At 38.0% G+C, this 24,601-nt stretch overlaps 2 protein-coding genes across 4 annotated transcripts in view; both read right to left on the reverse strand.

Annotated features, from left to right (window-relative positions):
* HRH4 (histamine receptor H4) overlaps positions 1-21,996 on the reverse strand; it is a 54,789-nt gene extending 32,793 nt beyond the window's left edge. The window contains exon 1 of the mRNA XM_027766359.1: positions 21,938-21,996. Within this exon, the coding sequence (XP_027622160.1) occupies positions 21,938-21,944 (7 nt within the window). The 5' untranslated portion in view covers positions 21,945-21,996. The remainder of the gene's footprint in view (positions 1-21,937) is intronic.
* Positions 19,012-24,601, reverse strand: part of IMPACT (impact RWD domain protein) — a 33,952-nt gene continuing 28,362 nt past the window's right edge. For 2 of the 3 annotated variants that reach the window (XM_006163669.3, XM_006163668.3), the window contains exons 10-11: positions 23,421-23,555; positions 21,204-22,026 (exon numbers count right to left, since the gene is read on the reverse strand). In XM_006163669.3, coding sequence (XP_006163731.1) covers positions 21,958-22,026; positions 23,421-23,555 — 204 coding nt within the window. In that variant the 3' untranslated portion in view covers positions 21,204-21,957. Of the gene's footprint in view, positions 19,517-21,203; positions 22,027-23,420; positions 23,556-24,601 lie in introns of those variants that run through there. The other variant, XM_027766360.1, reaches the window with a different exon arrangement.

Below are 24,601 nucleotides of genomic sequence, written 5' to 3' on the forward strand. Positions count from 1 at the left end.
ATATATATATATATATATATATATATAAATTGTTCAGTTTTCTATTTAAATCTATACCAACCACCTGCTAGTCATTACAGATGTTTGGAATAAGGTGCATTTTAATTGTCTATGCAATTACATCAAGTTGTAAGGCAAGTAATTGTTATAAAACCAAGACTTATGTTTTGATCTTTAAAAAGCCTTGATCACAGATCAGGGGGTGGACTAACTAATGGTTAATTGCAGAAGGCCTAGAATTGCCCTGAGTTGTTTTGTGTAAGTAGCTGTAAAACTCTAACCTCTGATCAAGGCACGACATGTACTGATTAATAGTATTGCTTTTAACCATGACCCTGAGGAGTTTCAGGACCGTTTATTCAATATTTCAGCATTGTTTATTGTTACCAGTGAGAAAGATAGGTTGCATGCACATGCTCTTCCTTAGAGCCCAGAAGGCTTCACTGTTTGGCTGATTACATAACAAGAATTTCTATTACCAGCAAGAATAAGAAACTCCAAATGAGACTCCAGTTTGGGCTCCCTAGATTTGACATGTTCTATGCATGTGTCAGTGGTTCCTCATCCTAAAGGGGAAGTGTGGCCTTTACAAAGACAGGACATCTGGAGCTCAAGCCTGGTTTCTCCAAACACCTTGTGGTAATGTAAGCTTTGGCTATGATGCATTTCCTGACTTTAATGCTGGTGCTATATTAGATCCTTTTTCTGCAATAAACCACAAATTTGTAAGCACTGTCATTTTCGTTCCTGTGAGTCTTCTTTAGCAGTCAAATCCTGTTTAACTGTCACCATAGTGAAATTAGATTCAGAAACTTCAGGAAAAGGCAAGGTACAGCTATCATTTCTCATCCATATCTCCTCTATCCCAACCACCACTTTTTCTCCTAGGACAGATCTCACATCCTTCCCTTAGCAGAAAGCTGCAACCTAATTAGTAACAGAGGAAGCTGAAAGATAGAAGAAGCTTTTGGGACATGATCTCTTCTATATTAGGGTGAAAAAAATTCTCAGAAAATAGAGGGGCCAAGACTTTGATAAAAAAGAAGAAGAATGAAGAAAGAAGACTTCAAAGAAGAGGTAGAAGAATAAAAATTAGGTCTGCAAGAGTTAATTTTATCAAATGGTTCATCACTTCCTTGGGTCTAGCATTGATGGCACAGTGACCCTTGTCACATCCTACTTATTCTGTAAAGATGTCTGAACTCACTTACACCTTGAATTAGTCCAATTTTGCACACTTGGTTTCTTTCTGCTAGCAGATTTGTGTTTATGGTTGCACTGGGTAGAGAGCAACATGTGCTTTCCTAGATAGCTCAGTTCCATAAATGAATTTCTTTTTTTTTTAAGAATTATTTTATTTAACTTTATTTAGTATTATTTTTAAATTTTACCAGAGAGAGAGACAGAGAGAGAAGGAAAGTGAGAAAGCAAGCCGCCAGGTCCAGGACCCAAACCACGGTCAGCTATGTGGGAGCCCATCACCCTTAACCACCACGCCACCTGCCAGCCCCCAGAAATGGAATTCCTGAAAGTTTTTACAGCAAGAGAATACTCACGGTGTATCCCAAGAGAGCAGAGTATAAGACCGATGGTGTAATATCCAATCTACTCTCCACTCCACTGGGCCCAGACTCTCTACATGACGGTTTACAAGAAAGAGCTGCATAATGGTTATGCCGCTGGACTCCCGGTCTACCAAGTTTTGGACCTGACGGCTTAAAACTCACACGGGTACGTGTGCTTCTGTGCCCAAAAATCCCAAGAGGAGAATGGAGAAAAGATTACAGCATAGCCATCACCCCTGGGGGTTGATTTCTCACTTTCTATCTCTCTGGCAAGCACACAAACCCTATAGCAAAAATCTTTTTTTTAAAAAAAACGACTTATAATAGGGTGTAGATGAAAATTATTTACATTTACTTTTATTTACAGATTTGAATTTAAAAAATACCACAATATACTTTTAAAAAAATATTTAATTCCATTATTATTACTATTTTTTAATTTGATCAGACAGAGACAGACAGTGAGAGAAAGGAAAAGCAAGAAAGCAAGCCACCAGGTCCAGGACTTGAACCATGGTGAGCCACGTGGGAATCCAGTGCCTCTAACCACCACACCACCTACCGGCCCCAACAATAAGTACTTTTTTTTAGAATTATTTTAGATTTATTTATTTATTTATTTTAATTTGAGCAGAGAGGGACAGAGGTAGCCTCTCCAACAATAAGTACTTTTAATAATTTGACAGGGACCAGCAGTTAGTGTAATGGCTATGTTGCTGGACTCCCATATAGTTGATCATGGTTCGAGTCCCGGACCTAGTGGCTTAAAACTCATGCAGGGCGCGTGTACGTGCGTGCCCAAGATCCTGAGAGAAGAAAGGAGGAGGAGGGATTGCAGCGTGGCCAACCCCCCTGGGGGGGATTTCTCGCTTTCTGTCTCTCTGTCTCTGTCTGTCTGGTGAGGGCATACCCTACAGCAAAAAAAAAAAAAAAACCTCTCCAAAAACAAACAAAATAAAATAGTTTGACAGAGATCAGGTGTAACAGAGAAGAGAAGAGCTGCCACACAAGATAAAAAAAGAAAGAAAGAAAGAAAAATTTGACACTTAGGAGTAAGGTTCAATAAATTTAAATAAATTCAAACTTAGCAGCTAGAATGAAATTCTGAGCTTTTCACCTAACCAACTCCATTTCACACAGCGTTGGAATAATATCTGGTCCAAGGACCAAAATATGGCATAGCAGTTACGTCGCTGGATTTTCATGTGGCCGAACGAGGTCTGAGTCCCAGAGTCAGGCCAGGCACCTGTGCGTTAATGTCCAAGATCCCAGGAGGAGAATGGTGGAGAAGAGATTGCAGAATGGCCTTCCTATGTGGGGAGTAATTTCTCACTTTTCTTCTCACTGTGTCTGTCGCCCCCTCCCCCCAATGCATGTGCCCTAAAGCAAAAACTTCTCCAAAAAGAAGAAGAAGAATGGTATCTGGCCCAACATGATTCATCATCATTCTTTTTCCTGAATGTTATCTGCCTGGCAATCCACTTTCATAAAAGTAACTCTCTACAACCTAAGGCCGGAAGGCAAAATACCCAGAACTGCAGGGTATCTTGCCTGTAGTTTCTCTTCCCAGATTAAATTAGAAAAATAGCACAGATTACTGCACACTGTCCATAGAACAAATCCTTGATTACTCTCTGGGCCAGCTGAGGTAGTGTCCCTTCAGTCTTATCTACAGTAATTGCAGTCATGTTGTTTATTTTTGTACTTTATCTTACACCACAGAAGAAGTCACCCTTTCTTTCCTTCCCCCTTCCACTGAATGCGCTCTAGAGTCTAGTTTTAGAGGTTTGAATTAAGAAATAACATAAAACAACAGCTGCATTGCTTTCTTAATAGCAAGGCCTTAGAACTTGATTGAGCATAAACACTGGCTATTTTTGAAAGAGGTTTTGTAATTGTGGGGAAAAAAAAAAAACCCTCCTAGTGCCTCTTGTTAGTGAATTAATAATGGATGATGTAAAGAAGAGTCAGAGTTGGAGAAAGTGGCAGGTGAGTTTCAACTCACTCCAGTTTTTGTTTTGTTTTGTTTTGTTTTCAAAGATGATAGGCATGCTATAAATTGAAAAATAACATAATCAACACAATTTTAACTCTGACCGTCAATGTAATGTGTATCTTTATGAGATACATTTTTAAAAATCACAAATACCATCTTGCACACAGGATTTGCAGTTGTATAAATGGAGTTTGTATATATGTGTGTGCACACAGACAGGTCTATATACATATATAACGAGAAGGATGTTCATCACGATTTTGAAACAAATTATTGAAAACTGGGGACCAGCAGTTGGTGTAATGGCTATGTTGCTGGACTTCCATGTATTCGACCGTAGTTCAATTCCCAGACCTGGTGGCTTAAACTCACACCGGGAGCATGTGCGTGCGTGCTCAAGATCCCAAGAAGAGAATGGAGGAGAAGGGATTGCAGCATGGCCATTCTCCCTGGGGGGGTGATTCCTTGCTTTCTGTCTCTCTGTCTCTGTCTTTCTGGAGAGTGCACACACCCTACAGCAAAAATCTCTCCGAAAAAGAAAATTATTGAAAACTGTTATAATCAGATTATGAGAAGCTGTTTATCATATGTACTATGAATAAAATTTTGTTAGTGCTCATTAACAATTACCTCACAAACATTTTTAGCATAATATCTGGTGTATTATGCTTTCACATGTTTTTTTTAAGAAGTCTTTTCCTGGGACCAGCAGTTAGCATAATAGCAGTCGCTGGACTCCCACGTAGTTGACCGTGGTTCGTGTCACGGACCCGTTGGCTTAAACTCACACCAGGTGTGTGTGTGTGTGCGCGCGCGCACATGCCCATCCCAAGAGGAGAATGAAGGAGAAGGGATTGCAGTGTGGCCATCCCCCTGGGGGGTGATTAGATCTCTCTGTCTTTTTGGCAAGCGCTCATGCCCTATAGCAAAAACCTCTCCCAAAAAAAAAGGAAGAAGTTTTTTCCTTAGACACATGCCCTTGCCAGAGAGAAAGAGACACACAGTGAGAGGGAAAGTGAGAAATCACCCCCAGGGGGATGGCCACGCTGCAATCCTTTCTCCCCCATTCTCCTCCTGGGATCTTGGGCACGCACATACATGTGCCTGGTGTGTTTCAAGTCACAGGATCTGGAACTCGAACCACAGGTGGTCACGTGGCAGTCCAGCAATGTAACCGCTATGCCATCTGCAGGTCTCTGTTACACACATTTTTTTTTTTTTACCAAATGTATTATGATTATTAATGTCTGGGTAACACAACATTAGCACTTTTTCTGAGCAAATGGTAAAGGAATAACACATCATAATCTCATCCTATAGTGGACTCAACACATTCTGATTTTTTTTTGTAAAGTGGTCTCTAGCTTTCAAAATATTTAAATAAAATAAAAGTTACTCCCAACTTGATTTTTAAAAATAAATTCTTCAGGGCCAACTGGTGGCATGATGGTTAAGGCAGCTGAATTCCATATGACCAACTGCATGGTTCGAGTCCTGGATTCGGTGATTTGAAAAACACACCAAGCACATATGCATGTGTGCTCAAAATTCTCAGAGAGGGGAGGAGAAGGGATTATAGCACAGTCATTCCCCTTAGGGGGTGATTTCTCACTCCTCTGCACCTCTTTGTCTCTCTCTGGCCAAGTGCAAGTACGCTATAGCAAATTAAATAAATAAATTCCTCATGCGTATTTCTTTTTTTCTCCCTTGCATATGAAATTGTAAAAGGATATTATTTAGTTTGAACTTTTAACAAGGAAACTTTTAAAATTTTTGCTTCAAATATCAGATAAAATTTCTCTATGGTTTTCGATATGTTTTGGTGATTGTGTTATATAATTGAAAATGTATTATAAAGAATGTGCACTACAAATAACTATTTTGGGACATATTACACAAAGATTGATATATCTATGTTTTATCAAACTATTATCCAAGATGGTGACAATCACCTATATTCTTGTTCATTTTTAACTTTGAATAGAGATATAATTCAAATACTGTGACTCTTGTCTAACAGAGCCACCTGAAATGTGCATGGAAGTACTACTTGAAACAGAGATTTGAGTCAAGTGGGAGAGAGAGAGGCCATACCAGAGATGTGCTAAGCCTCTCTCATCATCCATATTTATTGTGCAGAAGAGGAAGAAAAGTTGATTTTAGAGAAAGTTGCTTCTTAGAGGGTTAGAAAGATAAGGATAATTCATGAAACAGGGTGGCTTTAGTACTGATGAGGAGGGTATGGCCAAATGACGCCAGAGGCTGGACAGCACACCTTGGAAGTTAGAGAGCGGTTCATCAGATCACACACCCTTCTAATAAACTTCTGTCATTTTTGAGCAGGAAGGAAAGAGGTCAGGCGTTTTCACCATTTTCCAGAAGCATGCATCCAAGCTAATTGGCCTCCTGTCTTTCTGGAGCAGGAAGGCAAGAGGTTAGGTGTTTTTGCCGTTTTCTCTAAAGTCATTCATTCAAAGTTTGTAAATCCAAGGTGTTCTAGAATCATGGTGTTTCCGCTGTTTCCTAACAAAATACCACAAAATCTACCCTTTTAAAGTACACAATTCAGTGATTTTTAGTATATTCGCAAAATTGTGCAACTAAATTCCAGAAAGTTTTTATCATTTGCTTCCCCACAGATCAAAGAAAGGAAGGAAGGAAGGGAAGAAGAAAGGAAGGAAGGGAAGAAGGCAGGCAGAGAGAGAGAGAGAGAGAGAGAGAGAGAAAGAAAGAAAGAAAGAAAGAAAGAAAGAAAGAAAGAAAGAAAGAAAGAAAGAAAGAAAGAAAGAAAAAGGAAGGAAGGAAGGAAGGAAGGAAAAAGGAAGAAGAAGGAAAAGTAAGGAAGGAAGGAAGGAAGGAAGGAAGGAAGGAAAGTGGATAGATAGATTACGGAGCCAGACAGTGGCACTGCAGTATCACAACTGGACCTGCATGGGAAGGTCCTTGGTTGATGTTCTGGGGCCTCTCTACACATGGGTGATCTAGGTTGGCTGAGACTGGGGGGTGGATTGTGACTTAAGGACACTATTGGGGTACCTCTCCCTTCTTTTTCGTTCTTTATCTCTCTTCATCTCATATAGAAGAAATAAACTTTTATTTATTTATTTATTTATTTATTAGAGGTTTTTGCTATAGGGCGCGTGTGCTCGCAGGAAGACAGAGAGAGACAGAGAGATAGAAAGCAAGAAATCACCTCCCCAGGTGGGAGGGCCATGCCACAATCCCTTCTCCTCCAATCTCCTCTCAGGATCTTGGGCACAAACACACACGCACCCGGTGTGAATTTAAGCCACCGGGTCTGGGACTTGAACCATGGTCAACTACATGGGAGTCCAGCGACATAGCCATTACGCTAACTGCTGGTCCCAAGAAATAAACTTTTCTTCTTTTTCTTTTTCTTTTCTTTCTTTTTTTTTTTTTTTTTTTTTTTTTGGGGGTTTTTTTTTTTGGGGGGGGGGGGGAACCAGCAGTTAGCATAATGGCTATGTCACTGGATCCCCCAGGGGGATGGTCACGCCGCAATCCCTTCTCCTCCATTCTCCTCTTGGGATCTTGGGCACGCACGCACATGCGCCTGGCGTGAGTTCTAAGCCACCGGGTCCGCTACTACATGGGAATCCAGTGACATAGCCATTACACTAACTGCTGGTTCCCAAGAAATAAACTTTTTAAAAGACAACAATAAAGATATTATAGCAGTCACGTCTCGTTCCCTCCCCAGCCTCTCATACCACAAATCTACTTTCTGTCTCACATAGCATGATTTCAGAGTTCATCCTTGTTATAGGATGAATCAATCTTTCATTCCTTTTTATTGCAGAATACTATCCCATTGTATAGCTATGCCATATTTTCTTCATCCATTCATTCATTGATAGACATTTCAGTTATCTCAAATTTTGGCGATTAAATAATGTTGCTATTCTATGCATATGTAATTTATTGTGTGAACATATATTTTCGGTTCTCTTGAGGGTATACCAAAGAGTTGAATTTGCTGGGTGAGATGGTAACTCCATGTTTAACATTTTGAAGAACTATCAAACTGTTTTCCAAATCAGCTATACTGTATTGGAATAATAATAATAATAATAATAATAATAATCTGAAAAAAAAATAAGCTATTGGATGATGATGAGAGGATTTTAATGTCTTTGTATTGACCGATATGAAGGGTATTCCTTCTGGAGAAAGAAATGTAATACACTATAAAGTTATATGTGATTCAATGTAATATAAACAAGATTATGATAATAAAAAAATTTAAAAAAACAAAGCAGCTACACTGTTTCACATTCCCATGAACAAGGCAATTTTACAAGAATTCCAATTGCTCACCATCCTTGTCAGCACTGTTTTCTGCTAGTTATTATTAACATACATAGTTAATAACTATTTTTTTAATTCACATTTCCCTAATGAATAATGGTGCATGATACAAGTTTGTGTATTTGTTGATCATGAAATAGAAGAACTTGGGCCAGCAGTTCATGATGGGCTTAGAACGCTGGATCTCACATGGCTCATGGCACAGTTTGAGTACTGGACATGGCAGCTTGAAAGATATGTCAGGCACATTGTGTGTGTGCTCAATATCCCAAGAGAAGAATGGAGAAGGGATTGAGCATAGCCTTCCCCCTTCAGGGGTCATTTCTCTCTCTTTCTCTGGTGATTTCCTTCTCTATTTCTCAGGTGAGTGCATGAACCTTATAGCAACATAAAGAGAAAAAAAAAAAAAAAGAAAGAAACAGAACTAAGGAAACCCCCGGAAGGTCTAGCCCAGTGGTGCACACTGCTTGGACACTGCTCCACAGGTTGGGACCACATGGGAAACTATGTTCAAGACTGGGGTGTGTCTGTAATCTCAGTCACTCAGAGAGGCTGAGGGAGGACTGTAAGCTCAAGGCTGCCACCTTAGTGGGATTCATCTTTTAAAATGAAAAAAAAAAAAGCAACAGCATGCAGGTGCCTGTGGTCCCAGCTGGGAGGCTGAGGCAGGAGGATCATGAAATGGTGAGACTCTGCCTGAAAAAAAAAAAAAAAGAAAAAAAAAAACGAACTCTCTAGGATTAGCAGTTAGCATAATGGCTATGTCGCTGGACTCCCACGTAGCCAACCACGGTTCAAGTCCCAGACCTGGTGACTTAAAGCTCATACCAGGCGCGTGTGCGTGAGTGCCCAAGATCCTGAGAGGAGAATGGATGAGAAGGGATTACAGCATGGTCATCCCCCCTGGGGAGTGATTTCTCGCTTTCTATCTCTCTGTCTTTGTCTGTCTGTCTGGCAAGCGCACACACCCTATAGCAAAAAAACTTCAAAAAAAGAAAAAAAAAAAAGAGTCCCATACCTGGTGGCTTGAAACTCACACTGGGAAGGTATGTATGAGTCCCCAAAATCCCAAGAGGAGAATGGAAGAGAAGGGACTGTGGTGTGCCATCACCCATTGGGGTGTGGTTTCTCACTTTCCCTCTTATTGTCTCTCCCTCTGTCTCTCTGTAGAGTGCACATAACCTAAGGCAAATGTATTTTAAAAAATCTACAAAAATAAACCGAGAGTTTAACAAGTATGTTTATAAAAGAGTCTCAGAATATAGATCTATGCCTATGGCCACCCTGCTATCCAATTTATCACCAAATTCTAATTTTGCCTTCTAAATATTTTTCAAATCCATGCATGTATTCTCATTTCCATTGCCTTAGTCCAATTACTATCATCTCTGCATTACTTCTAAGAGTCTCTTTTTTAAAATATATTTTTAAGTTTATTTCCTCCATGACAGAGACACAGTAAGGCAGAAATAGACATAAATATACCCCATCAGGGTTTTCACATCCTCATCTACTGGCAGTCTCAGCCAGATATGCACATATGCACCTGGCATACATAGGGGAGGTCCCAAAATGCAATTCAGGACACTCTACATGGGTCCAGTTGTGTTATTGATGTGCCACTGTCTGACTTCTGCCATAGTCTCTCTCAAATGCTTCTCATTACCTACTTTCATTACCTTCTATATTCAATCTCTATCTAGCAACCATTTTTAAAGGATTTGCTTAATTTTATTATTATTATTATTTAACTAGAGAGAGACAAAGAGAGTAGGAAAGTGAGAAAGCAAGCTACCAGGTCCAAGACTCAAACCATGGTCAGCCATGCGGGAGTCCAGTGCCCCAACCATGATGCCTCCTGCTGGCCCCCAGAGTTATCACTTTAAAATACAAATTTGATTGTGCCACTCTTCTGCTTAAAATCTTCTGTTGTGGGGCTGGCTGGTGGCATGGTGGTTAAAGGCACTGGACTCCCACATGACTGACCATGGTTTGTGTCCCAGACCTGGCAGCTTGCTTTCTCACTTTCTCTCTCTCATCAAATTTAAATAATAAACTTTAAACAAATCTTCAGCTCTTTCACATTGCTCTGTTTACCAGGTTTGACAAGATTCTACAAGACCAACCAGTTGCCTAGTTCTCCATTTCTTCTCAAAAATTCTCTCTCTAGGGCCCTGCACTCAAACCACACCAATTCTTCATTTCTGCCAGGACCCATTTGGCAGAATGCATTTTTGAGGGGAGGGAACTATGGATTAGAAATAAACATAAAAATAAACACACAAAGACATACATGCATAGAAAAGTGAGGAACAGGTGGACCCAACTTCTCTGATAGAGATAGCTGTGACCCCAAACCAGTCCCAAAGGACAGAAAATGGGGGAAGGGGAAGTGGAATGAAAAGCCAGTTGTTTTTGGATGTTAACTGCCGGAAGATGGGAAGACAACTGGCACCATGTAGTTTCTTTGATCTTTTGGGGCCAATTAGGATGAACACATGTGGCTTTCTTTAATCCAACAGTGCTTTAATATCAATAACAATATGCAGCTCAAGTACTCACATGTTAATTGCTTTCATCAACCTGCAAATGACTGCTCACAAAACCCTATTTCTGCATATGTCTAAAGGTCACTATGTTTGCTTAAATTGATTGCTCTCCATACATTTCCTCTAAATGAAATTTCTTAATATATTTATAGGAAAAAAAATCAACTGTAATGTAGGGTCCTCCCTCCAGTGCAATTCCCGAGATCCTATATTTCAAGTGATATTTTTTTTTTTTCTCAGATTCATAAGCCACAGCCCTTTGGACAACCTTTATCAGCTGCTCCCACTGAATTTTTCCTCTTGCTTACTACTTCACAACAGTTAGAGCAAAGTTACTTCCACCCTAGACCATTCAGGGTCCTGGTAATTTTTTTTTGAATTGTGGTAAAATACATATTTATCATCTTAACTATTTGGAAGGGGGGATTTTTTTCACATAAGGTCTTCCTGTGTCTTGATTCTGTGCCTCAGCCTCCTGAGTAGCTAGGACTCCAGGTACATGCAACTGCATGACCAAACTTTTTATTAAGTTTACTTATATTGTGATAGTGTGCACACATGGGAAAAAGAGAAGCACCCTCAAAAAGGCCTCATTTCACCATGATCTCCTTCTACTAGCCCTCTAGCCCATCAGGATTTGGGGCACCCATGCATACACTGGTATGTTACAGGTTGAGCAAGAATCTGAACCCATCGTTGGACATGTGCCTTCCTGCACTGCAGTTAAGCACACCACTACCTTTGCCACTGATGCTGTGCCATGCCCAGCTTTTTAGGATAGGCAAGGAATCAAACCCTGGGTTTTCATACGGCCTTAGCATGCTGGACAGTAGTTAGCATACTACCACAGCTGGACCAGCCATTTTTGAATGTACAGTTATGTTGGTACCTTCACATTGGTGAATAACTAATCTCCAGAAGTCTTTTCATCTTGCCAAATTGAAACTACATACCCACTAAGCAAATTCCCATTTTCCCCTCCACTCAGGCCCTGACAACCACTATTCTACTTTCTGTCTAAGATTCTGACTACTCTAAATACTGCATATAAGTAGGACCACTGAGTATTTCTCTCTTTATAATTGGCTTATTTCACATAACAGAATGTCCTCCAGTTTATATGCCAGAATTTCCTATTTTTGACTGAATAATATCCATTGTATGTAATGAGATACCACACTGTATTTATTTGTCCATCAATGGACACTTGGGTTGTCTATTATAAATAATACTATGAACATAAGTGTACAAATATTTCTTTGAGACACTTTTTAATTCTTTTGATACAAGGTAAGTTAAAAAAGGTCTCAGAAAAATAGTATTTGTGTATGATCTTATTTTGGTACAAAAAACCCCTTTCCATTAACTTTTTAAAAAAGAATTACTTTAACTTATATTTATTATTATTCTCCAATTGCACCAGAGAGAGAGACAGAGACAGAGAGGGGAGCACGAGAAAGCAAGTTGCCAGGTCTAGGACTCGAACTGCAGTTGGTCATGTGGAAGTCCAGTGCCTCACCCACTATACCACCTGCCAGGCCATCCATTAACTTTTTGAAAACCCTTTATATACCTGGAAGTGGAATTGTTGGATGATATAGTAATCCCGTTTTTTAATTTTTTGAGGAATCACCATTTTCCACAGTGGCTGTGCCAGTTTTATATTGTCAACAGTGCACATAGTTTCAGTTCTTCCACATCCTTGCCAACTATAGTTTTCGATAGTAGTCATTCTAATAAGTATGAAGCAGTATCTCATTTTTTTAAATTTGCATTTTCCTAATGATCAGGGATATACTTACATTTTTATATTTTCTTGGAAGAGGTGTCCATTCACATTCTCTATGTGTGTGTGTGTGTGTGTGTGTGTGTGTGTGTAAGGAAAAGGTAGTTTATTAATTAAAAGTGAAAGTATACTTTCAAGAGGTAGGAGTGGATCTGAGTGGACACAGAGATAGAGTTACACTTTCTTTACTCATTTTCAATTTGGTTGTTTGTTTTAGATTTTTGACATACTGTATGTACACTCACCAGAGAAAGACCAAGAGAGAGTGAAAGTGAAATATAATGCCCTAGGAAAGTGAAAGTGAAATATCGCCCCCGAGGGGAAATGGACACACAGCAATCCCTTCTCCTCCATTCTCCTTTTGGGATTTTGGACATGTACACATGTGCCTGGCATGTTTTACAAGCTGCCAAAGCAAAGACTCAAACCTCTGAGTTGGATACAGCACCTTAACTACCATGCCACCTCTGGACCCAGGCTGCTTGATTTTTATCGAATAATTTGTAGGAGTTCTTTACATATTTTACATAGTAACTCATCAGATATGTGATTTGCAATTATTTTCTCTCATTCTATAGGTTGTCTTTTCACTCTGCTATATCTTTTGATGCACATTTATAATTTTATGTAATCCAATTTATATATTTTTACTTTCCTTGATAATATTTTTGATATTACATCCCATAGGCCCTATTTTTTAATATATTTTATTTTTAATACATTCTACTGCTGTATATCACTACAGCATGCAAAATAGATTTTTGCAGCATGAGTACACTGTTTATTAGCCCAGTTAAAGATATTATCATATACATTATCATCAACAGATAATTTTCCAGTTTTTGTGTCCTTAAATTTTTTTAAATAATGATTTTATTTTTATTTCTTCATTCATTTTTTTTAAAAATTTGACTCTAGAGAGACAGAGGTTGAGAGTGAGAGAGAGAGGAAGTGAGAAAGCAAGCCACCAGATTTAGGACTTGAACCCTGGTCGGCCATGTGGGAGTGTCCAGTGCCTTAACCACCACAACACCTGCTGGTCCCCGGGTCCTTAAATTTTTTTTTTTTTTTTTGGAGAGGTTTTCACTATAGGGTGCGTGCACTTGCCAGACAGAGAGACAGAAAGCGAGAAATCACCCCCCAGGGGGGGTGGCCACGCTGCAACCCCTTCTCCATTCTCCTCTCGGGATCTTGGGCACGCACGCACACACGCCCGGTGTGAGTTTTAAGCCACCAGGTCCGGGACGCGAACCGCGGTCGGCTACATGGGAGTCCAGTGACAGCCATTACGCTAACTGCTGGTTCCCATCCTTAAATTTTTTTAAAAAGCATTTGTATTACTACAGTCTGAGATAAAACAAAAATGGAGAATATTGAATTTAAAGAAAAAGTTTCCTAAAAGAGTCAATGTTATACCTACTTTATCCATATTGTGATCTCATTTTTCTTAGAACTCTATACTTTGTTTCTTAACCAGGATGCAATTTGAGCATCTAGTCCACAGGCATTTTTCCCCTATACTATCTATAGTATTAATTTCATCAAACTGTTCAATCCTGCCAACATTCCTTCTTGACCAAGTCCCTTCCTGTGTTAAATCTAAATTACCCCTTGGCTTCAAGCTGGGCTAGTGGTAAAACTATAAATGAACTTCTCATTGAAAGAAGAAGAGATTCCTTGGAGAAGTATCATCCACACTCTCCCATATGTCCCACTAGTTGAGGATCACAGCCATTCAGCCAATATTCGTCATTTCTAGACTCCTGATTCACTTTCCTATTTGGCCTTCAAAGTGTCCTCTACTTTGACTTGAAATCATCCCATAGTGCTTATTTGGTTACTTCTTTCTTTTCAGAGAAGTTTCTATAGGTTTTGTTCTCATTAAATTCTATTATCTCTGATGTCTGGTTTCTCCTTTTCCCAACCTAATACACCTGAGAATTCAAGCATTATACCCAGCAGGCAGCTACAGCAAAGGACATCGTGTAAATAAATATGACAGCAGAGCAGCAACAATGCAGGGGTCTAGGTCATCTAAATGGAAGGTGAAATGGCTTCCTAAATGGGAAATTAAGTTTGACTTGAGTGGCATCATTATCTACCAGTTGCCAGAATCTGGTTCCTGAATGTCTATCTTAACTTCTTATTCAGCATTCACATTTGATTCCCAAGTCCTCTCTATTCTACCTTCTAAATATATCTTTAATCTATTCACTTTCAATCTAGCGCTACTATTGATAGTTCAGGCCACTATTCACCTCTCACTTGGCTTTTCTCTTGACACCTTTTTTGCACCAAGATCTTGATTACAGACCAATCTGATTTTACTTATCCAATGGTAAACATACTAGCCATCATCTACTGAGGCCCCACTGTATGCAAAGCTTTCAACTCATTATAGTTCACACATTACCTCATTTCATTAAACCCTCTACCAATCCGACAAGGAAGGATAATCAGCCTCATTTTATAGATGAGGAAAATAAAACTGAGAACAGTTAAGTAATTTGTTCCAGACAGCTTTCATGTTCAAGGCATGGGAACAAAGTTTAAATCCAATTTGAACTTTAAAATCTACCTCTCCTTGATTACAAACACCTATTTGTTATTCATCTCCTGTCTCTTTGGGGTATACAATTCAAAATCTGAGCTAAAAATAAAAATAAGATAAATAAAATAAAATAAAATAAAATAAAATCCTCTTTCCTAGGCTCATAGGCCTACATCCTCTGTTAGCATTATACTTCCTGTCTCTCTCTCCCTTTCTTGATGATCTACATCAGAGGTTGGCAAACTATGGCTCAGAGACCACAATGAATTAAGAATAGCTTTTACATTTTCCATGGTTGAAAAAAAAATCAAAGAATAATATGTCAAAACACATCAAAATTAAATGAAATTCAAATTTCGGTATCCATAGAGTTTTACTGAAACATAACCATGCTATTCATTTATGTACTGTCTATAGCTGTTTTTACACTCTAAGAAAACTGACTGGCTGTGATAGACTACTGGGCTCATAAAGCCTAAAATACCTCATATTTAGCTGTTTACAGAAAATGTTTATCAACCCTGGTGTATATTCCTTGACTAGAGTCTTCCCTTGTTCCTTCTAAGCTTAAGTAGTCTTTCAACATCAACCCACAACTTATTTAGATATGTGTGCTAAGTCTAACCTCCTCACTAGCTTCCAGTCCTTACCAAGACTATGATTTGCTCTTTTAGTTAACCATGTCCTTCTAGTATGATAACAGAAAAGACAAATGCAAAGATGACATGTGCAAAGGAGTGTTATCAATGACTGCCACCCATTTCCTTTATAAGATTTCAAAACTCAGTACAAAGAAATGCGATAACTTAACCACACTTGCAAGGCTAGTACAAAACAGAAATAAGATTCAAATTCAACAGTCAATTCCAGAGCTCTAGCTTTTATTGATTCCAGCTCTGTTCCTGACATTGAGTACCCTAACATCTCCATGTCTTGGTTTCCTCATCTATAAACAAAGTATAATAATAGTACCTACCTCTCAGGATAGTATCTGGCCACAGCATGTGGCATATGAGTGTAAATTAAAATAAATAATCCCTCTTCCCCAAACTGGTACTACATTGGAAAACTGCTTGATGGTATGAATGATGTGTTTGAGCTGGATTAAATCAGCTCAAAGAAGCAACTGTTATATTTTCAGTGATTCTGTGAGCCAGCTGACTTCATATTGGTAGCTTAAAATTAGACCAAGTGGGAATATTTGTACACAAAATATAGAAAACACTATATATCAGTACCCACCCAAGAAACAGCTGTCTAACCAGCACATGGGCAGACAATGGTACAACTTTGCTCTGCAAGGCTGACCCATGTGGGAGGGCTTCTGGTTTGAGTCTAGAGACCTCCTTGAGTACACCAAATATGCACATGCCCATGATCCTAGGAGAGCCAAAGCTGGAATTGAACATGGCATCAAGACCTTGTTGGGGTGTTGTCTCTCCAGCTCATGGAAGAAATAAAAACAATTTTACCAACACACCATTGGTACTATACCAAAGCTACACGTACAGATATTCTGTGACCCAGCAAATCCACTCCTTGGTATATACTATACAGAAATGTGTATGTATGTTCACCAAAAGCTATGTACAAGAATGTTCACTGCCGTATTAATTATGACAGCTTCAAGCTAGAAATTCAATTAACCATAAATACAATTGATAAATACATTGTGTTACAAGGTCAGTCAGTGGTACTGTGGTTAAGGCAGCTGGATCCCACATAGCTAACTGTGCAGTTTGAGTCCTAGACCAGTGGTTTGAAAAACATGTTGAGTGCATGTGCATGCATACCCACAGTCCTGCAAGGAGAGTAGAGGAGGACTGCAATGTGGTGATCCCTTCTAGACAGAGGCAAGCACTGGTACCCTATATTAAAGAACAAAGTATGTTACATTCATTCAATGGAACTGGTAAGAATGAAAGAACTATTGTTACATGTGACAATCAAGATAAATCTTACAAACAAAATGGGAAAGGAGGCAAAATAACTATGCAATTCTTACATAAAGGCCAAAACAGGACAAATTAATTTCTGGTTATCAGAAATTAGGAAAGAGGTTATTTGATGGGGAGGGGAGTTAGTAACCACTGGATGAAAAACAAAGGAGAGTGAGGTGCTAATACTGCCCTTTATTTCAGTGTAAGTGTTGATTACATAATTGTATTTATTTTGTGACTTTTTATTAATAAAATGTTCGATTTGAAAGATGATGTCTCTTTCATAATTAGACATATACACACACACACAAAGAACTTTGACTTGAGCCTCACATCTTATACAAAAATGAAAATTAATAGATCTAAGTCACCGAGAAAGTCATGACGTATTTTCCTGATTTTCTATGCGAAAATGTGTCATGACTTTCCTGACAATCCAATAATTTCATAGAGACAGAAAAAAATCACGACCTGTGCTTAGGCAAAGTTCTTAGATAACCACAAAGGCACGATCTTAAAAAAAGTGAAAAATGGGACCAATAGGTGATGTGGTGGTTAAGCGGGTGGACTCCCACATGGCTGACTGCAGTTGAGTGCTAGACCTGGCAGCTTGCCCTCTCACTTTACTTCTTTCTCTAGCTCTCTGTCTCTCTCTGGTCAACTTCAAAAAAATAAAATAATGGGAACCAGCAGTTAGCGTAATGACTATATCGCTGGACTCCCACGTAGGTGACCGCGGTTCGCGTCCCGGACCTGGTGGCTTAAAACTCACACCAGGCGCATGTGCATGCATGCCCAAGATTCCGAGAGGAGAATGGAGGAGAAGGGATTGCGGCGTGGCCATCCTCCCTGGGAGGTAATTTCCTGCTTTCTGTCTCTCTGTCTCTCTCTGTCTGTCTGGCGAGCGCACACGCCCTATAGCGAAAATCTCTCAAAAAGGGTAAAAAATGACAAATGAAATCTTATCAAAAGTAACAACTTTGGGGCCAGCAGGTGGGGATTAAGGTGGCTAGATCTTAAAAGGCCTACTGTGCAGTTTGAGTCCTGAACCTGGCAGCTTGAAAAAAAACACACAGGGTGTGTGTACATGTAACCTCAAAATCCCAAGAAAATGAGAAAGAAGGGATGTAGCATGGCCTTCTCCCGTTCTCTACACAGTGGGTGATTTCTCACTTTCTCTCTCTCTCCAGCAAGTACACCTGCCATAAAGCAAAACTTAAAAAAAAAAAAAATACCCTTTGCTCTACAAAACCACTGCTAAGAAAATAAAAATACAAGTCACAGACTGGGAGAATAATATTTGCAGAGCATAAAAAGTTCATGGAAGGACCAGCAGTGGGCATAATGGCTATGTCACTGAACTCCCAAGTAGTCAACTACGGTTTAAGTCTTGGAACCAGTGACTTAAAACTCATGCCTGGTGTGTGTGCGTGCATGCCCAAGATCCTGAGAGGAGAATGGAGGAGAAGGGACTGCAGTGTGGCCATCCCCCCTGGGGGGGGGGTGATTTCTCGCTTTCTTTCTCTCTGTCTCTCTCTGTTTTTCTGGCAAGTGCACGTGCCCTATAGCAAAAACGTCTCCAAAACAAACAAACAAAAAAGGCCATAGAATATGCTTTATTATAAGACAAAAAATAAAAAAAACTATGCATGGATTTAAATTTTTCTTTTTATTCAATAAACTCATACTTAAATTCTATTTCCATAAACTTCTTTAAGTCCCCTGATATATCTGACAAAGAATTCATATCCAAAACACAATTCTTGGTTTAGAAAGTGTATTATTAATGATATGTTACTGCTAGGGGAAGTCAAGTGATGTGGACAGAGGACTTCTCTACTGTTGTTAAACCTTTTATGAGTCTGTCATTATTTCAAAACAAAGATTTCTAAAAAGAATGCTGAGAGTTTAATCTGCCAGACTGCCTATTTTCCCACATCTTTGGCTGGTATTCTAAGTACACTGTAATACAATATTAATAGAAGTATAACTGATATAACTTTTCTAGATAGTAATTTGGTTAAATCAATCAATGCTATTAAATTGTACAAACCTTTGATCAAGTCCCAGACCTGGTGGCTTACTTTCTCATTTTCCCTTTCTCTCTGTCTCTGGTCAAATTAAAATAAATAAATAAAATAATCAGAGATATATACAAAAATCTGCATACAATGATAGTTTTTTTCTTTATAATAGTAAAAATAACTGGGAAAAAACTTAAAAATTGGAAATGTGGGGGACTATTAGTATGTTATGACATACCTATAGGATACAATACAAAAGAATCATAAAAAATTAAGCCATAGAAGAATATTTATTGACATGGGAAAATGTTAACAATATACTTCTATATGAAATATGTAGAATACAAATAGTATATACAATTTAATACCATTATTGTGGAAAGAAAAATAGCCATATATACAAAAGCATGCATAAGAAAAAAAAATAAAAAGATGTCCATACCAAAATGTTATTTTTGAATAGTTGAATTAGAGGTGACTATGCAGTTTTCTCAATAAGTTTCACCTTTTCACCAAATAATATCTGCTTCATGTTACTCTTTCTTGATTGTGATTCATTTAATGTAATTCTCTTCAAACAAGCTCTGTTTTATGAGCTCCAAAACACATTTTTGATGCAGTAACTACTATTCTCATTTTAAAAATAGATGCTACTTGATTTTATATACTGGCATATGTAGAATAACTTTAATTATTCGAATATACCATAAAATATAACACAGAATAAATCTGGCTATAAAAAATTATTATTTAGAGAATGGGAAAATCCTATAATCCTGTATTAAAGAGAAAATTTTAAGAGAGGAAAAAAAGGTACTAACATCAGTTAGAGTTTCCATAATGGTAAAGTGTGAAATAACTCAGAATTCAGAATTGGAAATTTTGGATCTCTCCTTCTTACTAGTTAATTGACTTTCAGTAAAAGAAATTATATATATATATATTATTATTATTATTTTGAGAGAGATATTTACTATAGGGTGTGTGTGCTTGCTAGAAAGACAGAGAGACTTAAACAGACAAGAAAGTGAGAAATCACTACCTCCGGGGGGATAGCCACACCACAATCCCTTCTCTTCCACTCTCCTCTCAGGATTTTGGGCAGGCACGCACAAGCGCCTGGCATGAGTTTCAAGCCACTGGGTCCAAGACTTGAACCACAGTGAACAAAATGGGAGTCCTGTAACTTAACCATTACACCATCTGATGATCCCAGAAATTAGATTTTCAAATCAGTATAATATAGTTAACAATAAGCAAAAGTACACTTTATTAAATAAGCAAAAATGAGAGCATAGCCAATATAAGGTGCTCTATTTTTTGTATAAACCTTATTAAGTGTTAGATAAAACAGCAAGAAAGAAATGCAAATTTGGTGTTCCAGTAAAATGAACTTATATTTATTTTACTGCAGTACCAAATTCCTAATGTTTTAAATCTCTTTTCATAGGTTTGACATGTTAAAATTGGAAAACTGTTCATTACTTGATGGTCTCTAACTTCCTTAAATACATTTATAACAAATATATCAATTTCTGTCTCAGAATCCATCCAATAGCATAAAGCTATTTACTAGATTCTTATTAAAAATACCAAGTAAGTATGTTGGATCTTATAGGTAAGCCATCAGAGAAAAGAGAAAATTAACCATCTGTCCAATTTGCTGCTACTTCCTATACTCTAGCACCATTCCAGAGTTGCTTCTAATTTCTATCCCTAGGAGATAAAGGAATCCCAGGCAAATCTGTGATCAAATAATAACTTTTAACAATTAATACCTGAAAGAGTTTATGACTTGTTATAGTTCAAAAGTGTTGTACTGTCAAAATGTCTAAAAATAACTTGCAGATGGGAGACTAGCAGATGGGGTAATGGCTATGTCACTGTACTCACAGGTAGCCAACCATGGTTTGAGTCCTGGACCCGGTGCCTTAAACTCACGCTGGGCGCGTGGCCGTGCGTGCAAGCCCAAGATCCCAAGAGGAGAACAGAGGAGAAGGGACCAAGGCATGGCCAATCCCCCTGGAGGGTAATTTCTCGCTTTCTGTCTCTCTGTCCCTCTCTTTTTGGTGAGTGCACACAACCTATAGCAAAAACCTCTCCAAAATAAATAAATAAATAAATAACTTGCAGATGAAAGAAAAAACTCATAAATAATGATAAAAAGGATAATTTGATAAGAATGGAAAAAAGATTTTTGTTTTCCTACTCAAAATGTTTGTTCTTTCTCTCCACAAAACTGAGGAAGTTGGCTGGAGTGCAGATGGGAAGCATCCATCAAATTTATGTAACTACAGAACATATTCCTGTCCCACACCAGTATCATTCTACCACCTCTATTTCATTTTATAAATGTCCCATTAATCACAGCATGGCTTCTAGTATAGTTCTAATTTTTCAATGACAATCACAAGAAAAGTACTTCTAGGTTGCCGGAAAAAAACAGAATATTACACCAACACATTTCAGGGGCAGAAGAAGCCTATTGACACTCCATGTTTATTGTTTTACAAGAATTAAAAGAAAAAAAAAAAAAGGCAGACACTGGAAAATCACTTTTAAAAATTTCACAATCACCAATTTGTGAAAGAAATTGAGGCAAAACACTTCTGCTAACAAGTATGTTAGATAAATGATCACCTTAGCATATAACGAAAGATGGATACTCCTGGATTTCACTTAATCCATTACTTAATGATGAATACTACAAAATGAAAGGTGACACACTCCTGAACTCAAATCATAAAAAGAAACTTTCTAAGCTCAATCTTCAAGAAGTTCTTTTTCCAATAAGCTATAAAGAGCAGTAAAATGCAATATTCATCTAACAAAACGAGAATCCCAATGACAAGAAATCAGAAACTTATATTCCTCTAGAGACATTTCTTCCCCACCTAACAAAGGCACTTGACACATACTGAAATGGACAGTTAATTCAGGTACTGCCCTGGGCAACTGTTACCTTCCTAAAATTAGATGAGGGGTGATTAAGTTCAAATTAGTTCTTCTGAATAAGCCTGAAACATACATGAATATATCATAAGTTCTCTATTTTTGGCAGATGATATGACTAAAGAAGAAAAGATAATGTTGATGCCTACGATGAATTGGCTGACTTGAGCGGTCAAGGATACTCTCTCAGTACAATAGATTTCTTGATGACTACAGAGTGTGTATATAATTATAGGCAAATTAACCTTTCATGTAGTTTCAAGTATTAATGTTCACTCCTTTTCTTGTCTTTTCTTACTTTTTTGTTCTTCCCCAAAGTCTTAGATGATTCGTCCTGAAAAAGACACAAATCAGTTTACTATCATCCCATTTATATGAAGATGGAACATTAAGCTTAACTACATAGACTATATGAGGAGTCTTCAAAAAGGTTCGTGGATAATATATATTGTGAAAAAATTTGCATGGATTTATCTATTTCTTGCACTACAATAAAGCTGTACTTTAATTCCATTTTCCTACAAACTTTTTGATAAACCCTTATATATAATGATGAGGATACAATCACATCCACATGGATCATCCTTGTGTTTTACAAGGCACTGTACTTAGTCTATTATAATATTTTCTAAACAAGGAATAATCAGGGAACAGTGGTTAGCATAATGGCTATGTCGCTGAACTCCCACGTAGTCGACCGTGGTTTGAGTCCCAGACCTGGTGACTTAAATTCACACCAGGCACGTGTGCATTAGTGCCCAAGATCCCGAGAGGAGAATAGAGGAGAAGGTATTGCGATGTGGCCATCCCCCATGGGGGGTGATTTCTCACTCTCTGTCTCTCTGGTGAGCTCACGTACCCTGTAGCAAAAAAAAAAAAAAAACTCTCAAAAAGAAAAAAAAATCAAGGAATAATCAAGGAAAAGATTTATTTACCTATTAGATCTGTTTAAATAGCTTAAATATTATTTAATATATCATCCAAAGGCAATAAAGTTTATATAAAACAAATATAAACAAACTTAAAATATGAAAGAAACTCAAAGTACAAAGGAAGAAAGCATCTAAAGGTATATAAGGAGAAGGGGAAATGCTTTGACACTGATAGGAAATTTTAGAATTTTACAGGTGTTTAAGGAACATCTAGTCCAGTTTGACATTAGCTACAATCTCTTAGGCTTTGACTATAGGAGGTAGAAACTATTAGGTTGTCAAGAAAGTCATGACATATTTTTTTCTATGCAAAAATATGTCATGGCAACCCAAGAGTGAGTCTTTAAAAATGTTTCTAATTATAAAACTCTACAAAGATATGAAATCAAGGTTTGAAAAAATGAAGTGATCTGCCCAAGGTCACATGATGGCCAGCCACATGTTTTGAATAGAGACTATCTCAACTTCTTAGTCCAAAAGTATTACTAATGCACTGCTCTCATTCTAATTCGCTCTTTTTACTATTATTATTATTTAACTTTACTTATTTATTTTTAATTTGACTGAGAGAGTGAGAGCACGTGCACACATGAGAGAGAGAGAGAGAGAGAGAGAAAGTGAGAAAGCAAGCCATCAGCTCCAGAACGCGAACCGTAATCAGCCATGAGGGAGTTCAGCGCCCCTCCTCCCCACCACACCACCTGCCAGCTCCCTGATTCATTCATAATTTTATTTTTTGTTTTATTGCACAGGCAGTGATAAGAAAAGTCTAAATATAATATCAATAGCCACTTACAGGTGAATGTGTATAGTTCTTCTCCACTAGTATGTTCCTGGCACAGTTGTTGATATGTTTAAACCGATCTGGTCCTAGCAGAATCCCTCCATACCAGCGTGATACCACCACCATGACATTCCTCACATTCAAAATCTGTTGTTTTGAGAGGTATAATTAGATACACAGATATACATATACAAGTGTGAGTTTTAAAGGAGAATGAAATAATTCTATGTAAAACTGCACATAAAATTTCCCAGTGACTTTAATAGCAGAATCATATGAATATGCACTGAGTGAGATTAGTAACAATGCAGGGGATGGAATATTAGAATAAAAGGGATATAGAAAACTAACTCTGTGTTCCAGAGTCCTCACATTCTAAATTTGGGGCAATTGGGCAGAGTGAAGGGGAGACCATGCAGGTAAAATTCCAGTTCTTGACTGCAATCAGAATAGCTCAGATTAGGCAGCCTTTAGCACTAGGCCAAACACCACCACCACCCTGTCTCTGAACAAACACCAGAGAAAAGAGGGGCTGCAGAGAGTAATACCCTGTGCCTACTATTGGGTCATTGGAAAAGTCATGAAGTATTTTTGCATAGAAAAACAGAAAAATACATCCTGACGTTTCCAACAACCCAATAATAAGGTCTTCATGAATTTGGCAATTGTTATGTGCTGCCTTTAAAGTGAAGCCCATTTGTCTACAGAACTGATCCACATAGTTCCTGCTCAAGAGGAAGGCCTAGTTAGAAACCAAACTTCCACATACAATACCAGAAGAAACTACTGTAACTACCTTAGGAAAAAAACAATCCATTCTTAAAATTAATGGATAATCAATGATCACCAGACAGATGAAGAAAATCCAGCAGCATGAAAGAGAAAGAACAAGATAAAGAAACCAAAATGGACCAGGAAAAATTTAAGGGTGACAACATCTAAAATATGAAACTCTAATTAACTGTCTCAGAAATATTTTAGAAGACATTGTACCCATAAAACTAGAACAGGATACTATGAAAAGGAAAAACAAAGGACAAGAAAGCTCTTAAAAATGAAAATATATGGATTCTAAAAAAAAAAAAAATTAAAAATTTAATAGAAATTTGGGGAGATAATCAAGAAAATGTCTCAGAACATAAGGACAATGCAATGGACTACTTAATAAAAAACATAAACATTCTGGATCTGTC

Source organism: Tupaia chinensis, unplaced genomic scaffold (genome assembly GCF_000334495.1).
Source record: "Tupaia chinensis unplaced genomic scaffold, TupChi_1.0 Scaffold142717_1, whole genome shotgun sequence".
Lineage (NCBI taxonomy): Eukaryota > Metazoa > Chordata > Mammalia > Scandentia > Tupaiidae > Tupaia > Tupaia belangeri.